The sequence below is a fragment of the Phalangium opilio genome, unplaced genomic scaffold (genome assembly GCF_054372755.1).
Source record: "Phalangium opilio isolate 3A_F unplaced genomic scaffold, DU_Popi_V2 ptg000009l_1, whole genome shotgun sequence".
Lineage (NCBI taxonomy): Eukaryota > Metazoa > Arthropoda > Arachnida > Opiliones > Phalangiidae > Phalangium > Phalangium opilio.
In genome coordinates this window covers 1,702,265-1,719,220 of record NW_028324146.1, presented here as the reverse complement: position 1 = coordinate 1,719,220, position 16,956 = coordinate 1,702,265, and the positions used below count along the sequence as shown (strand labels likewise).

General features: G+C 37.0%; 1 protein-coding gene across 2 annotated transcripts in view; it reads right to left on the bottom strand.

Moving 5' to 3' along the window:
• The window catches only part of LOC149713070 (thrombospondin type-1 domain-containing protein 7A-like), a 205,590-nt gene that overhangs the window by 14,953 nt on the left and 173,681 nt on the right, over positions 1–16,956 (bottom strand). For both annotated transcript variants that reach the window (XM_089845524.1, XM_089845531.1), the window contains one exon: positions 2,472–2,756. In XM_089845524.1, the coding sequence (XP_089701650.1) occupies positions 2,472–2,756 (285 nt within the window). The remainder of the gene's footprint in view (positions 1–2,471; positions 2,757–16,956) is intronic.

The window sequence follows — 16,956 nt, the reverse complement described above, 5'->3', positions numbered from 1 at the left end:
TTGAATCATTAAAGGGAGCCAGACAAACACTATTGCCATAGGAGTAGCAGCCATATCTCTACTTAGAGGCATGATAAACTTATGGTTCTGGGTAGCAGGCACCCCTATACCTGGGGAGCCAGTAGTCAGCGTTTTTAAGAACAAATGGTGAATACTTTTCAATAAGAGATTTTTTCCACTTCTATTTTTAGAATAAAAAGCAAGTTCTTTTAAGGTATAATGTTATGTTGAAAGTATTTTTCCTTTAAAATGTTAGATACATGCATGTTAAACATGGCTCCTAAATGTTTTAAAACCATAAAAACTTTCCATTTGAATAATAGCAGAAGTATATAATACTTCTCTCCGAGAAAAGTGTACCACAAAGCGGGGTAAGTGTAACGTCACTCTTCCCAACATCGGAACATCTAGAGCATGGTTACTAAAACGAATCACATACGCGATAAATAGTTCCCTCATCATTACTCTATTAGCGTTTAAATATTTGGCAAGACGCGCTTGCGCATTTTTGTCCCACGTCAAGACGATGTTTGTGGGATGATTGCTGGGGATTTAGTGCCAAACAATTATAGAATTCACCTTACGGTGCGATGCCCATTTGTAGTTTGATGAGTGGGAAAGCTAACTAAAAGGGTGACCCTGGGAAGAATGACGTTACATAACTAAAGCATTAAGAGGATACAGAGTGTCATCCTTCTTCTATTATCCCCTTCTGATAATAGCTATTGATCCTGAAGTAAAACAATAGTGACACGTAACCGATTCCCTGACCTTTTCCACATAATTAAAAAAAAGAGTTAGTCATACTTGGCGTAAATAATAATTAAATTGATTATCATTTAAAATAATTAAGCGAAATGCCTAAGTAAGCTTACAGGCTTAAGGAACATTTGGAAAAGAGACAATTTTATTGATTTTGGAGATGTAATAAGGTTAGGTTAAGATGATTAGATATTTGAACCGATAATCTTATTTTCATGTTAAAAGTAAATAGAGTGTAGAACTCGATAGGTGATACTTATCTTTCAATTTGATAACGAGAAGAAAATATTCAAAATTCCCAAACTTTAAATACGTATCCTAATAATCGAAAGAACTCCTTATCAAAATTCAAAACGAAAATCTCAAAACCAGTAAAGTTTAACTTGAAACGTGAATAGACGGAGTATGATAATGTACAGCTATAAAGACCGCGAAAACCTAATATCAAAATTCAAAACTGATCGCAATATACTCTAATATCAAAATTGAAAACTGACCGCAATACCCTAATATCAAAATTGAAAACTGATCGCAATACCCTAATATCAAAATTGAAAACTGATCGCAATACCCTAATATCAAAAATTGAGAAATTAACACAAGATCCTCATATCAAAAACTAAAAATTAAACACAAGAACAGAATATATAAAATAAGATATGAACATTTCAAAATCGAAGTTAAGAAATGAACATTATAAAATCGAAGTTAATATCTTTATATCAAAATTGAGAATTGTGCAAAAGATCCAAATATCCAAATTAAGAACTAAATATAGATAATATCAAAATTGAGAATTGTGCATAAGATGCTATTATCAAAATTGAGAATTGCGCAAAAGATCCAAATATCAAAATTGAGAATTGTGCATAAGATGCTATTATCAAAATTGAGAATTGCGCAAAAGATCCAAATATCAAAATTAGGAACTAAAAATAGATAATATCAAAATTGAGAATTGTGCATAAGATCCTATTATCAAAATTAAGAGCTAAAAACAGATCTAAATATCAAAATTAGGAACTAAAACAGATCTAAATATCAAAATTAGGAACTAAAAACAGATCTAAATATCAAAATTAGGAACTAAAAACAGATCTTAATATCAATATTAGGAACTTTAAAAAGATCCTAATATCAAAATAAAGATTTGAACACAAGATCCTCATATGAAAATTAAGAAATGAACATCCTAATATCAAAATTTAAAAATGAACATCCTAATTTCAAAATTTAAAAATGAACATCCTAATTTCAAAATAAAGAAATGAATTTCCTAATATCAAAATTAAGAAATGAGCATTTTTATATCAAAATTGAGAACTGTGCAATGGATCTTTATACCAAAATTAAGAATTAAACGGAAGATCCTAATATGAAAATGAAGAATTAAACACAAGATTCTAATATCAAAATTATTAGGAATTAAACACAAGATTCTAATATCAAAATTATTAAGAATTAAACGCAAGATTCTAATATCAAAATTATTAAGAATTAAACGCAAGATTCTAATATCAAAATTATTAAGAATTCAACCCAAGATCCCATTATCAAAATTAGGAACTGAGCACAAGAAACTAATATCAAAATTATGAATTGAGCATAAGAACCTATTATAAACTTAAAGAACTGACCATAAGAACCTATTATAAAATTAAAGAACTGACCATATGAACCTAATATCAAATTTAAGAATAGTGTCTTACCTGGAAGGAACCGGATGTTTGGGGAGTCGGAGATATTCTTGGAAACGTCCAGTCCCATTTTTAACAAGTGACAAGCACCCAAAACATGTCCATGCTTCTTAGAGAAAACCGAGGAGTTAGTCTCGTTACTGTCCCGAAGATATCCATGGCTGTTTATTGGAGAATCAGAGTGGGAGAAGACGGAACCTTCTGGGCAGCGACACGAACCGGCGAGCAAGTCGCTCTGAGCGCCCAAAGAGACGCACGCTTCCACGCACGGATCGGACAAACCCGACCATCCGCCGCCTGTCGGAAAAGCCAATAAACATTTCAATAAACTCACTACAGAGAACCAAGTTAATAGCCAGCCCACTCGCTCGCGCCCTCGCTATACTGACAAAATGTCGAAATGATTCACTATAAAAACTAATGTTTAAAATATTGAGTTAAACCAGGGATAGATTTAATTTTAGAAGTCGGAATGGAGAACAGAGTAATCTGGTCGCGCGTCAAAGTCCCGGACCCCCTACACCGGGACGGGGGTATGAAAGAAGAGGCGGGTCATAGCGATAGAGGTAAAAAGGAATTACGTATTTTTCGCTGTCCCCGTCAGCAACGTCATCAAAACGTAGTTTAAGTTTCAAAACCAATAAGATAATTTAAAATTTTCGTTACGTGTTGGAGGGAGGGGCTCTATACTTGGCGATGAGTCGAACTGAAGTAAATACTAACCGTTCTCCATTCCTACTTCTAAAATTAAATGTATCCCTGGTTAAACTATATTGCCTTCATTGTTATTAGCAAACGCAAATAGAATTGACAGAATGTGAGGCAAACTAAGTACTAAACTCACCTAGAGGTATACTAAAATTAAACACTAACTTATGAATACTAGCGCGAGTACGTTGGCAAACCGAATTACTTGAACTAACCAGGTTTGCACTATAAATCCCTCATCACTAAGAATTAAAACTATTTTAACGCCCTGTTGTCTAAAATTCGAACTATTTTAGTCGGAGACAGGAAAAAATGTCGTGTAACATTAACGTACAAGATACTAAGACGACACCTCAGTAATAACTTTCTGCTGTTTTCATTTGCTTTTGTTACTATTAGCTCCATCATATCATATACGCTCATTTCTCCTCGATGGAAGAGAAAAAGTTGTTACGTAATTTAGTCAATTGACGATGGATAAGGTAAGGTAAGGTTAGTTAACACGTCACGTTACCAATGTACTATACTTAAGGTACACGATTGAAAGACACACTTAAAGATCGATTTAAGAAAAAATAGGACTCTGAGTATTACCAGGGATAGATATAATTTAAGAAGCAGGAATGGAGAACGGTTAGAATTCAGTCCGACTCATAGCCCAGTATAGAGCCCCTCCATCAAAACACGCAACGAAAATTTTAAGTTAAATTATTGGCTCACTTAAACCACGTTTTGATGACGTTGCTGACGAGGACGGCGAAAAATAGAGCTATTTCAATTCGGGGGGAAAGGAGAGATTTTGAGGCGGAGTTTCGCTAGTCCCTACCTAGGCGCCATATTGTGCGGGAAATTTAGCATAGAGTTCTTCAGCGGCCCGCACGGAGGGAGGGTGAAAACCGGCTCCGTTTATTGGCAGGCCCAACTGTGACGTTTCCCCGCTTCAACTAATATAGCTCTATACGTAGTTCTATTTTACCTCTGTCGCTATGAACCGTCTGTTATTCCTTACCCCCCCCCCTTCCCGGGGAAAGGGAACATTCCTGCTTCTAAAATTACATCTATCCCTGGTATTACTGTTTTTCAAAGGGGGTTACATCCCAAAACTATCTTTATAGAGTCTTCCGGTAGGTATCCACCAAAACAAAATATATCCGATTTTCTTGATTTCCTCTTTGACATTTTCAAAGACAAAATTATTTCAGGGTTTTTCCCTCTTTACCTATGTTTTGTGATTAAGGAAAATGAAGGATAACTAAGCTGCAATGTACTATGGGATCGATAGCGCAGAATATACAATAGAGAATATACAATAAAGGAGTAGACAGTCCGAGAATTCAGTTCTAGTTCAATATTTGGAACTACTTCCAGCTTTCGGTTTCTTGGCTGATAAACAAGTAATAGACCTATTCGCCGTCTAAAGGGGGTAGGCATGCAATGGGGTTGATACATTGTCGTCTCTGCGCACTCTTGAAGTGAAACGTTTTGATGGGATATTTATTCCCTTATGCATGGGAAAGGCTACAGTGTCTACTCCTCTACTGTACATCCTCTATGTAGAATTGTAGCATGCAAGAATGGTGAAAGGGTCGGAGTGGAGGTAGCGGTTGAAAGAAAAAGGAATGTTTCCTTGGAGGTGATGGCGATCAGGAAATGTTGAAGGCAACGACGAGTGTAACTTGAGTCTACCGCGCTCTTTACAGAGGAACGTATTTCTATTCTTTCTTCTTGTTAGCGTACATTCAATCTCACCTTGAATTGACAGCGTTTATAAGGTAACGTTATCTCTTATTTTCAATTTTGGCTCTGGGTGACAAAAGACATAGCCTCGATTATACACGCTAACCTCTCAACTTGGTTCTAATCCTAGTTGTTTGATAAGAGATAGGGCTCATTGAAGAAATGGTTTAGGAACTAGTAAATTCAGAGTTGATGGTAGCAGAAGTAATATAAGGGACTAGAAGTAAAGAGCTCTAGCATTGGTAGTAGATCCTGGCACTAGTGAACAAATTTGAGCATTTTATGCCGCTTCCATAGCGCCTACACTGGAGAGAAAAAAATTGGCAGAGTTCCAAAAACTTTCCTACCCCCCCCCCTTCCCCTCAACCTAAAGCCGCGGAACACGGACGAGGGTGCTTGAATCTAGTTCGGCCGTCTACCGCCACGAGCGTCTCACGTTTTGGAGAGTAAAACTCGGAATCCGCTACCAGAGGGCCAACCGTTGGGGTGTTATCAAGAATATTCACTTTCGCCAAGTGAAGAATTTGGTTACCTCGATACTTCTAGTCCCTTATCTTACTTCTGATGGTAGTGATTACTGGTGCGTGTCGATGCAAATATATCTTAAATACGTAGTAGCCCTTGAAATCGGATTGTTAAGCCATAAAAATTTTGTCCTGATGCTAATTTTAGTTTTTTAATTCCAAAAATTGTTCAGAAACTAAGCGCCTTGTTTAACGATGGTTTTTCAGTTTTTTCCAACGTCATAAGGGTCATAACCTGTTTTTAATCGCTAGTTCACTGCCTTCTCTAATACTAGGCCTTGAAATGTACAACAGAAGCATTTTTTATGTGACATTTTGAATTTGCGCTTAGTAACCGTTAGATGGCTCTTTTCTGAGGCGAATTTTCGCGATGACGAAAGTAAATTGGTACTGCGCAGTCTCGTGATGTCACGTCTTTCGCTTATGGCGGACCAGGAAGGGAAATAAGGATTTTTTAAACTGGACTAAATAACCTGGTCCGTGACCATTGATCAGGGCACATCGTCTGCTAAACTAGAGTAGTGTATAATTAACATATTGGAGAATGTCTGTGTCCGAATTCAGCTGCCAAAGAAATCTCCTCCTACCTCTCCTAAGCTCGCTCATTGGGCAATCCAGATCGAACTTAAGGCATTTCATTGGCAGTGGCAGTTTTTGGGATAAAACTTAAGAGCTGTGATGGGTTGAAATTTCCATGCAGACGCCATTGACACGTGTCAAAACATACACCAAATTTAAACTAGTATTTTTCGAACTCGGAAACCGTTCAGCATCATGAACCGGTTTAATGACCGGTTTTTTGCTTTCTTTTTCGAGCCGAACTTAGCAGATTACACTCAGGGCCGGAAATAAGGGAAATTTCTTATAGGACAAGTGTCCAGTGACGCCCCCTTTGACTGGAAAAATTATAGGACATTGTCCACTGGAGTGTGCAAAAATAGTGTCGCATCTTCATAGTCAAACTATCAAAACTTCGGAAAATTTATTGGTCAAAATGTCCAGTGACCCTCTTAGTTTTTAGAAAAATTATGGGACATTTTAAAATTTTATTGGACAGTGTCCAGTGTCCTGTACTTATTTCCGGCCCTGATTACACTTCGTCGTTGCTAACAATTTCCCATAGTTTTGAATTTGCCGCCAGTTTAAAACCTCAGAAAAGCGACATCTAGTGGCATTTGTGAAATCCTATCTGCCACCTCCCTTTTATTCGTATTTCATGGCCTAGTATTAGAGAAGGCAGTGGCTAGTTATCCGTTTGAAATTTTAAATGGTCAAGATCATAGGGTTTTGGAAGGCATGTATTGTTTTCGTATAATTCCCCCTTCAGTAATTGTAAGGTGTCATATTTAATTTTCGGTAAACACCAGAAAACATTCTTACCAGTTTCCAAAGCATTGGAATTTTAATTTTAACCTATTGGATGAATCCGTCAAGGTGATATTATTCACTCAGTAGGGTAAAGGGAGGGTGAAGAGGAAAATTAAGCGATTTTTTATCGATTCTTCCACTAATTATAAGAGCAGTCTGCATAGTGAAATATTCAGGAAATACCTCACATTTTAAGGATAATTTTAAATAAGGACCTCTGAGCAATCTCGTTGCCAAAGTTCCCGTGGCACTCTCCATGCCAAATGAAATTAAGCGCGAGATTTGATGAACTTCGCGCGAGATGTAGAGCGTGCAGCTGGAATTTTGTTAACAGGAAGGTAGCGCGTTACGCGATTGGTCAGAGGTCCTTATTTCAAATTATTCTTAAAATCTTAACCAAATTTGAATTTTAAAATCATTCGGAGACTGTATTTCGTGAATGTTTCACTATGAATACAGGTCTTATAATTAGTGGAAGAATCGATAAAAAAATCACTTGATTTTCTACTTCACCCTCCCTTTAAGAAATGTTAATTGCTCGTATTTTTTATAACATATTTCCAATTTATATACGCTCTTTCGATTGTAATAGAAAAACATTCTAGCTCGGAACCTTTTCCTTAATCTACCTCAATAAATATTTTCGCGTAATCCGAATTGGCAAACCATTTAAATTAGAATAACTATGGTCTCTTGATGAAAGAAACGTGGTGTATGTGTTAAGCTAAGTGTAAATGTTTCCTTTTCATTAGTCACGGTTCCTTTTATCGGCCATAACAGCCAGCTACTTTAGGAACAACAGTTCTCGAGACACAATCGTTCGATGATCTATACGACACTCCAGAATCTGGGTTAAGTATCTCAGCTTCCCCACTCCTTTTTTTAGCCCTTTAACCAGGGTCAAAGTTCATTGCTCAAAGCAAAAGGCGAGAAGAGATGTGAACATCATTAACCCCAATATAGAAAATCAATGAAAATGTATTTTATATTGAATGTTCAATAAAATAGAATAAAGTTAACATAAGGTTACGATCCAAGGTTTCCCATCAGCATATTTCATCCCCGTAGAAATCCGTAATGAGAATACGCCCCCATCAGCCTTTCTATCGCTAGCAAAGGTAACTAGATGGTGAGACAATAGACCTAACCAACAAATCTTTAGAATTTTTATAACGGCTCAGATCTCGTTCTCGAGTTTTGAGGCGAGATAGGGATAACCTGATTGGCTTTATTTTGCCATGCGCAGAACCTGTTTTACCCCAAGAGTCAGACTCTAATCCAATCAGAAAAACTAGAGATTTATTTTCGTGGCTCAACGACAGATGACACTACAATCAACTTTGTTAGTCACGTGATCCTATCCCTTAGATGGAGACTAGACCAAGGCCAACTTGTTTATTTGTTGGTTGGGGGGGGGGGTCTTTCGTGATATATTCGCAGTATGGTGTTTACACCCTACACAAATCAAGTCTTGATCTGTTTCTCTACAGATAGTGTGCAAACAAGTGTTGCCAGTCATTTGTGAGTGCAATTCAACCGCCATCTTTAACAGAATGAAAAGCTTGTTGTTTTTTCGGTTCAGATCATTCAGTTTCAAACCTGATATACACTAACAAATATTACTGGCAACCCTGAAGGTATAGATAAGGAAAAGATAGGGGCGGGGATCAAAGGAAGCTTCCCTACCACCTTTAATGCGCACTATCTATATAGCTTCTTTTGACTGACCAATCAACGCTCTACTTTGAAGAGTTATTGTGATATGAAATTACTTTCCTTATTTTCCGTTTGAAAGTAGTTTATTTAATGTATTTAGATACGTATTATAAATATAATAATAGGTATTTGTTCAGTTTTGACTTGAGAATTTGCTTGATTAAAGGGAGGGTGAAGTAGAAAATCAAGTGATTTTTTATCGATTCTTTATCGATTCTTCTACTAAATATAAGACCAGTCTGCATAGTGAAACATTCAGGAAATACTTCCGAATGATTTTAAAATTCAAATTAGGTTCAGATTTTAAGGATAATTTTAAAGAAGGTCCTCCGGCCAGGGAGAGGGAGATGCCGCGTGAATAGCGCGAGGTGTCTCTCTTTTGGGTGGGGGAATTAAATTTCCCAGCCAACGGGGGTAGTATCGCCCGGGCTACCGCGAGCTCTACTGCACAAAATCCAAATTTCTTATCTCATGTAGCGACTATTCGTGATGTCACTTCGCGCATGCTCAATGATTCACCGAATGACCCAAGGTAGAGAGAGAGAACATAGTATTTCATACCCCCGTTTTCAACCCCTTCCCGCTAGATACGAGTTCTGTTAGCATTAGGCGGCTCCTCCCTCTCTCCCTGCTCCGGCCAATCGCGTAACGCCCTGCCTTTTTATTAACAAAATTCTCGTGGCACGCTCCGTGTCGAATGAAATTTAACACGAGATTTGATAAAATTCGCGCGCGATGTGATAATCGTGGCGCGAGACATGGAACGTGCCACGAGAATTTTGTTAATAAAAAGGCAGGGCGTTAGGCGATTGGTCGGAGGACCTTGTATAAAATTATCCTTAAAATCTGAACCTAATTTGAATTTTAAAATCATTCGGAAGTATTTCCTGAATGTTTGACTATGCAGACTGGTCTTATATTTAGTAGAAGAATCGATAAAAAATCACTTGATTTTCTACTTCACCCTCCCTTTAATGGATAATTCTATTGGAACTACAAATTTTTAAAAAGAAAAATATAAGCTTTTATATTTCATTTAATATTACTTTGCATTTTTTTTTACATTTTCTGCTCAGAAATTAGATGAGACAATCGGGGAATGCGTTGGAAATTATATTTAAATGCTTCTTTGAGATTATGGCACATTGCCCACTGCATATCTGGTTGATAAATGTAATTCAATTTGAACGCGTTCTCAAGAATACGCGAGTTTAATCCTTAATAGTATACCACAGTGACAGTAAATATTTTGTCGTTGGCTTAGAGGCAATTATTATGAAATTAAATCACGTTATTGTCGCCATACTGTTATTTCACTTTCCATTATATCTATTTGCCCCTGTTCTTCATTATATTCAGGGTTGCTCTATTGATTTAAGAAACTATTGTTTAAGAGTCAAGTTTGCGATAAATTTAAGACGATAATATATAATATCAATAAATATATTAGAGGTCTTTCAATTTTTATGGACTAAAGCAATTTCAATTTCCATTAACGTTTATGGGCTTGCAGCTAGTTGGAAGGAAGAGGTAAGTCAGACGTATAAGGGTTTCAATTAGGGGTGTGCGAATAGTGGAATTTGAGTTTGGCTCTAATACGATTCGAATTGTAAATTAACAAATATTGCATTGACTGCGTTCAGTAACCGGCATCAAAAACATCGATGACTTAAAGATGACATCGATGTCTTACTGAACGGTTTTTCGCGTCTTTGGGCGTGACGTCATGATGCTCATCGGATGCCCATCAGAAAAATCAGCTGTGAGAGGAGGTTTTTTTGATGAGCATCGGATTCATGACGTAAATTTCGTCAATTTGCACCGTGACAAAAAAAAAATGGAGGGAACTACATCCCAATCTCTACAATTTTAAATAATGAAGAATTGACAAATATTATCCTTATGGATAATACTACTAAAAAGCAATATATTATTTCGGTAAAATAAGGATTATGTCAGAATTTAATTGATAAATTGAAGTACAATATCTTTGTAAACAGTTCGGTATCATTATTTAAGCCTCTTTCATAACCTTATCATTATATCGTCGCCATTTTGAAAAGCATTGATTACACAAAATTGTGCCGTTCAACAACTGCAACGTCATCATGACGTCAAAAGAACACCGATTTCATTTTTCCAAACATCGATGTTTTTACTGATGAGTGTTACTGAACGCAGCCATTATATTCCAGTTCTGGCATCTATAAAAAATCATTTAAAGACCAATCATTTGGTAATTCGAATGTTTTTGTTACATTTTCTTTTTCTCAAATCAATATTTGAATTCACTTTCATTGTTCGTAATTATATTTTCAATAATAGTTCCAAATTTTGAATAATCGTCGATTTCTAAAATCCGATATTCGACTTCTCAATTCGATTAATCGATTTGGAACAGGCGAATAATTTCCCGTATATTTGCACAGCCCTAGTCTCGATACTTCGATATAATTGGGTTATTTCTACCTCGATCGTTTTAGCTTAGAGAATAGAAAACTTTTATTAGTTCGGACAGTTCACTGCCCATTAAATATATCGGTAAAGAATCCAGAGTAAGTTAAGCAAAGAATCCAGAGTAAGTTAAAGGCCGACTTCCAGCGAAAAGAGTTCTAGCGAACTGAAAACCGAGCATCGAGACTAACAATGAAGCGACCGTGCCGATTTTCGAATCCCCGCTGGGGCAAAAGTTGGAAGGGTTCCCGCTAACTGAAAGCCGTGCCATGTGGTTCTAGCGAACTGAAGATGAACAATAGAAATCCTATTAAATTTATTTCCTCTCGAATTTTTGCTTTCCCCTATTGTGTATCTTCAGTTCGCTAGAACCTCAGATTAATAACCCCTGGATATGAAAGGCAAGCAAAACCGAGCGTTTTCAAATAGTATCGCCATGTGGCGCCCTCAGACGGCAAAACGTAGAACTTTGTCACCCCATGCAGACGAAGCAAATTGTATGGTTGTTCTGGCAAGGCCTAGCAAACGTAAACGGTTTTTTGTGTCTTCGAAGACCATTATTGCTTTCCTGTCATTTGATTTATCAAATTTATAGTTTAATCTATTTTTTACATAAATGAAAAAACCTAAAACCTACCGAATTTAGTGACAAAACCTCCGGACCCGGTACCGGGATGAGAAGAGAAAAAGAAACGGGAACCGCGGATAAAAAGTAGCCGAACATGGAGTAGCAAACGCGGTCACGCGCTTACTGAGTCTGTTTGGGGTAACTTTTTTCCAAGTTTTGACTATAGGGGCGCTAGAGATGCCGATGCCCTATTCAAGTATGCCTCCCTATTTCCTTTCATATCCAGGGGGTTATTAATCTGAGCTAGAACCACATTGCACGGCTTTCAGTTAGCGAGAACCCTTCCAACTTTTGCCCCCCAGCGGGGCTTCGAAAATCGGCACGGTCGCTCCATTGTTAGTCTCCATGCTCGCTAGAACCCTTTTCGATGGAAGTCGGCCTTTAAGCAAAGAATCCAGAGTAAATTTAGAAAGAGTGTAGAGTTTGCAGAAAAACTTACACTTCTTTCTAGAATGAGAAATATCGTACCATGCAGGAAACCACGGTTAAATCTCTTCAAATAAATGAGAACTAGGTAAACTACACACGTTTCATTAAACACAAAGGTTTTCGTTAATATGGATAGAAAAACGGCTCTACCGAAAACTAATAGTAGCAGAAGGGAATAGTAAGATAAAAGAGCGATATTGGCTAGAAAATTGTAGCCTCTACAATACCTAGAAACGATCCGCGCATAACCAGCTTTCGCAAAAAATAGTCCCAAGGTTACTACACTTTAACGTTGTCTGCTACAGTGTGAACAGCTTAATTCAGTTTCATTTAAAGAATACAAGTAACATAATCTCAACTACTAATTGGTTCTCCACGCACCCTCTCACGACATTAAACGACAATTGACGACGTTCGCCAATCAGGGAAGGGAACACAATTTGCAATTTGAGGTTGGTAAAAGTCAGGTTACAGTCATAATGCGTTAATGGTAAATAAATTGTCATCCTATTTTTATTCCCTTTTACCAGGGATTCATGTAATTTTAGAAGCAGGAATAGAGAACGGTTAGTCTTTACTTCAGTCCGACTCATACACGTAATTTCGAATTATCTTATTGGCTCACTTAAACTACTTTTTGAAGACGTTCCTGACGGGAACGGCGAAAAATACGTAGTTCTTTTTTGCCTATCACGCGCCTTATCTTTCACCCCCCCCGTCCCTAGGAATTGGTCGTGGACTTTGACGCGTGCAAAATATACCCTGTACTCTATTCCTGCTTCTGAAACTACATGAATCCCTGCTTCTACTAATATATTTAAAAATAGAAATTCTTATCTTGATCGGTATAGAACATTTTAATTTCATCTGGCAAAAAAGTTTGCATAGAAACAGATAGAAACAATTTCCCAATAGAATACCAATAGATTTTGAGAAATATCTTCTCCAATTTACGGTTTTTCACGACATTTTGGAGAAATACAGTTATATGATGGCACTCTGTTGGTATTCAGGATATACAAGGTTACCTGTTCTACATTCAGTCAGAAATTGAATAGTATGTGTCCGGTGTAATCCGATAAAAAAATCGCTTTTTATCATAAAATTGAGAGTATAGGGATGAGAAATATCTCCCATCCATGAACAACGATACCTGTTCACAATAGCGCAAACAGACGCGGATTAACATGAAATATAACCATACATAGAATGGAAAGTAGTCAGTGAAGATAGATAATGGCGTTTATAGATTACAGATACCTGTTCAACTTTGCGTGGAAAGTGAAATGCGATATTGATTATGGTTATTTCCATGGCATTCGAGAAAATCTCGCAAATATCGCCATATACGCAGGCGCTACTGATTTTGTGATATAAAACAAGACGGCTGAACTTATAATAGTAGGCACATCGTACTAAACCGGCGTACAGAAAATTTGAGGGAATAGCCCATGGGCTTAAATGAATATCCGTAACAAGTAACCCGAGTAGTGCGAAAGGAAGAAACCATAGCCACTTTTCGAGGTTTCTTGAAATTTCTCTATTAGATCTTTCACTAATTGTATGACACTCAATGAAACACGTCAATGGAGATTAGAACATGATTTAAGTGTCCTACGCATTGTCATATTGTTACTTATGACAAAAGTATATAGATATAAAAACAAAAAGTACAGTTCATTAAGAATTCCCTGCCTTTGGCTGTAGACGACACGTTAACTGAGAAGAAAACTATCCTCCTCTGAACCCCCTCCACGAACTAACCAATCAGGGAAGAGATTTTTGACGTAAGATTTATAGAAAGTAGTACATGATGCGGGCGATCCAAACGTTATTTTTTGGTATTAGAGCTAAGTTCTGCTACTTTATGAGCCTATTCGCGGTTTGTTCCCTGTGCCGCGGTCGGGAAGATAATCATACACAGACGGGGGTCGACACTATTCGGGGATAAAGGAAGGCTTCTCATATTACAAGGCGCGGGCAAATTTCAACGAAGTGTACTTTTTGTTTTTATATCTATATACTTTTGCTTATGATAAAATGAAGTGTTCATCTACTCTCGGTTTTTTTCAGGGCCATGATGGGTTTTCCTTTAGGGTAATTAGTAATTGGAACTTTTTTAGTGGTTTAGTTTTCATTAAGGGTAAAATGTTTTTCCTACAATAATGAGATCAAAGCCAAAGGGTTTCATTGATCAGGCTACTTCAAAATAATCAGTTTTTCGTCTACTGTCGCTTTTGCAGTCTGGCTCCCGTCCAAAAACAGCAAACTTTAATGAAAAAAAAACAAAATAGGGGAATGGAGCACGACCTTCCTTCGGGTATTCCTTCATAATAAAATTCCCTGACCCCCATGAGAACCATAACACTCCGTCGAGAAATGCTTGTAAAACTATAGTACAAAAAATAAAAGGGGAACTTTCTTAAACTTGTAGTGCGGTGTTTCCCTATAACGCTGTGTCACGAGATTTTCAAATCATATCTATTAAATTTTCAAAGAAAATATCGTGAAAAGTATTGATAGACAAAATTGACATAGTATATTATCGAAAAAGTATTTGCTATGTGGTAGATTTAAGACGTTATTAGCCAACAAATAATCTCACTGTTTCTAGGGGTCTAGTTTAGTGACCTAGTTTAACACAGGTACTACCAAAAGTGGATGAGAGGAAAAGTATGAAAATGGCCATAGTTTCGCCATAGTTGACCGTTTTATTGGCGTAGCTATACTGGGCCTGTTCACTCCCTTAAAATAGGTCTTGTGTTAATTCGCGGTTACGCTGTTACCGTCGTCTGCTATTGTGTATGCTAGAACTTCCTCGATTTGTGTTTGTAGTCAGGACAGAGTAGCTGGTAATGTTTTAAAAGGTATTTGAAGGTATAATATGGATTTAAGTAAAGTTGTCGAAGCAATAGAAGAGCGCATAAAACTAGATACGTTTAAAAAACCCTCGGTAATTTAGCTACAGCGCGAGCAGCTTGCGTCGTGATGCGCGTGATCGAGTGGGCTATGGTTAAACCAAGGAGCATAAATGTCTGAACTACTTTCAGTCGCGAGTTTGCAAGTCCATCAGTCACTAGTAAACTAAATAGTTATCGGCGAAACTTTGATGTCCGCGTTTTTTAACACAGACTCTATGGCCATTGTCATACTTTCCCTCTCATCCACATTTGATACTACCAAAAGCCAATAAGGCTTCACATCGAGGGGTCGGTCATTGCCGTGCGCTACACGCGAAATCCAACTCATGAAATCCGAAATCAAAAACAAAATCTGGAAAGAAATCAATCGTATTTTTGCTAATTTTGAAATCCCATAAAAAATCCGAAATCAGGAACAAAATCAACCAAATCAGTAAAAAAAATTCAAAAAAACAGTAAAAATGTCACAAAATCAATAAAGAAATCGTGAAATCCATCGCAAAATAAAAAAAATCACAAAATCCGACGAAATCCGTTGGATTTTATCGAATTTTGAAATAAAACAAAATCAAACGAAATCCGAAGAAATCAAATTGGATTTCGAAACCTCGTTAATTTTTTCCAAAACGTCCGACCCCTCGCTTCACACATTCTATCTTTAATTATAAAAACATTTTTTTTCTGAAATACTAGTTTTATTCGCATGAACTGTTTAGTCACTCTGAAAACTATTTTAAATGGTTTACTGCAAAGCAGATTTGTAACCGTTGATGATTTGGGATTAATCTTGTCTGGAACATTCGACGCATCGAAGAAATTTTACTTGCGAAAAAAATATTTGAAAAACGAGATGTTAAACAACGGTCAAGTTTATATTGAAAGACTACGAGAAGCTTCGAGAAAATTAGACTTTAGTACTTGCTTTATTTTTCAATAAAAACATAAAAATCCCTTGGAAACATCAAAATTTCAAAGTGCCAAATTAGATTTAAAGTTTCCGATACTGCGCAGGCAACTTAAAGTCAGGCGTAACCCAAAAATCAGCCGTATGCCACACATTCGGTTTTCGGAGAGTGCCGAGCAGGCAGCGGTGTTTCGAACCGAAAATAATGTTTAACGCTATCCTTCCCATGATATATTAAATAATATCAAACGTAAGATGAGACTAGAAGTAAAGAACTCTAGCATTGGTAATAGATCCTGGCACTAGTGAACAAATTTGAAGATTTTATGCCGCTTCCATTGCGCCAACACTAGAGAGAAAAAATTGGTCGAGTTCCGAAAACATTTCCTAACCCCTTCCCCTCAACCTAAAGCCGAAGAACACGGACGCGGGTGCTTGAATCTAGTTCGGCCGTCTACCACCGCGAGCGTCACACGTTTTGTGGGGAAAATTCAGAAACCGCTACCAGACGGCCAACTGTTTGTGTGTTATCAAGAATATTCACTTTCGCCAAGTGAAGAATTTGGTTACCTCAATACTTCTAGTCTCATCTCACTTCTGACTGAACGTTACTTAACTAGTCAATTGTATCCTAAACATAATGATAGACATACAGCAAATAATCGTGAATGGAATCACAAACCTTTTGAATAACGAGAATAGTCGGTAAAATTAACCGAATTATATTTACCGAACATAATTTCCTAGAACAAAAACTTTCAAACTCATTCCCCGAAGAAGTCTAATTGAAAAAGATAAGCTAATAATAGAATAGAAAGCAGATTGCTGACTTTTGCAAATAAGCCTGAGAGAATGTGAAACTTGTGTGCTACCTCAATGTCTCACTTTCTTTTATTTCTATTTGCTTTTAATTGCACGAACACACGCCGAAATTTTCTATAAAATATGATGGATAAAGTTCTTTGTTCAATTTAAATTTCTTCAAGAAGCCTTATTTTCGGTATTAAAAGATGTGTAGCACCGGCTTAAAACGTTCCTCTCTATCCAACAAAAAACAATCGCGTGTATACGCCGGCGTTCGTTTTAAAAGGTCAAACGCCACCTAAAA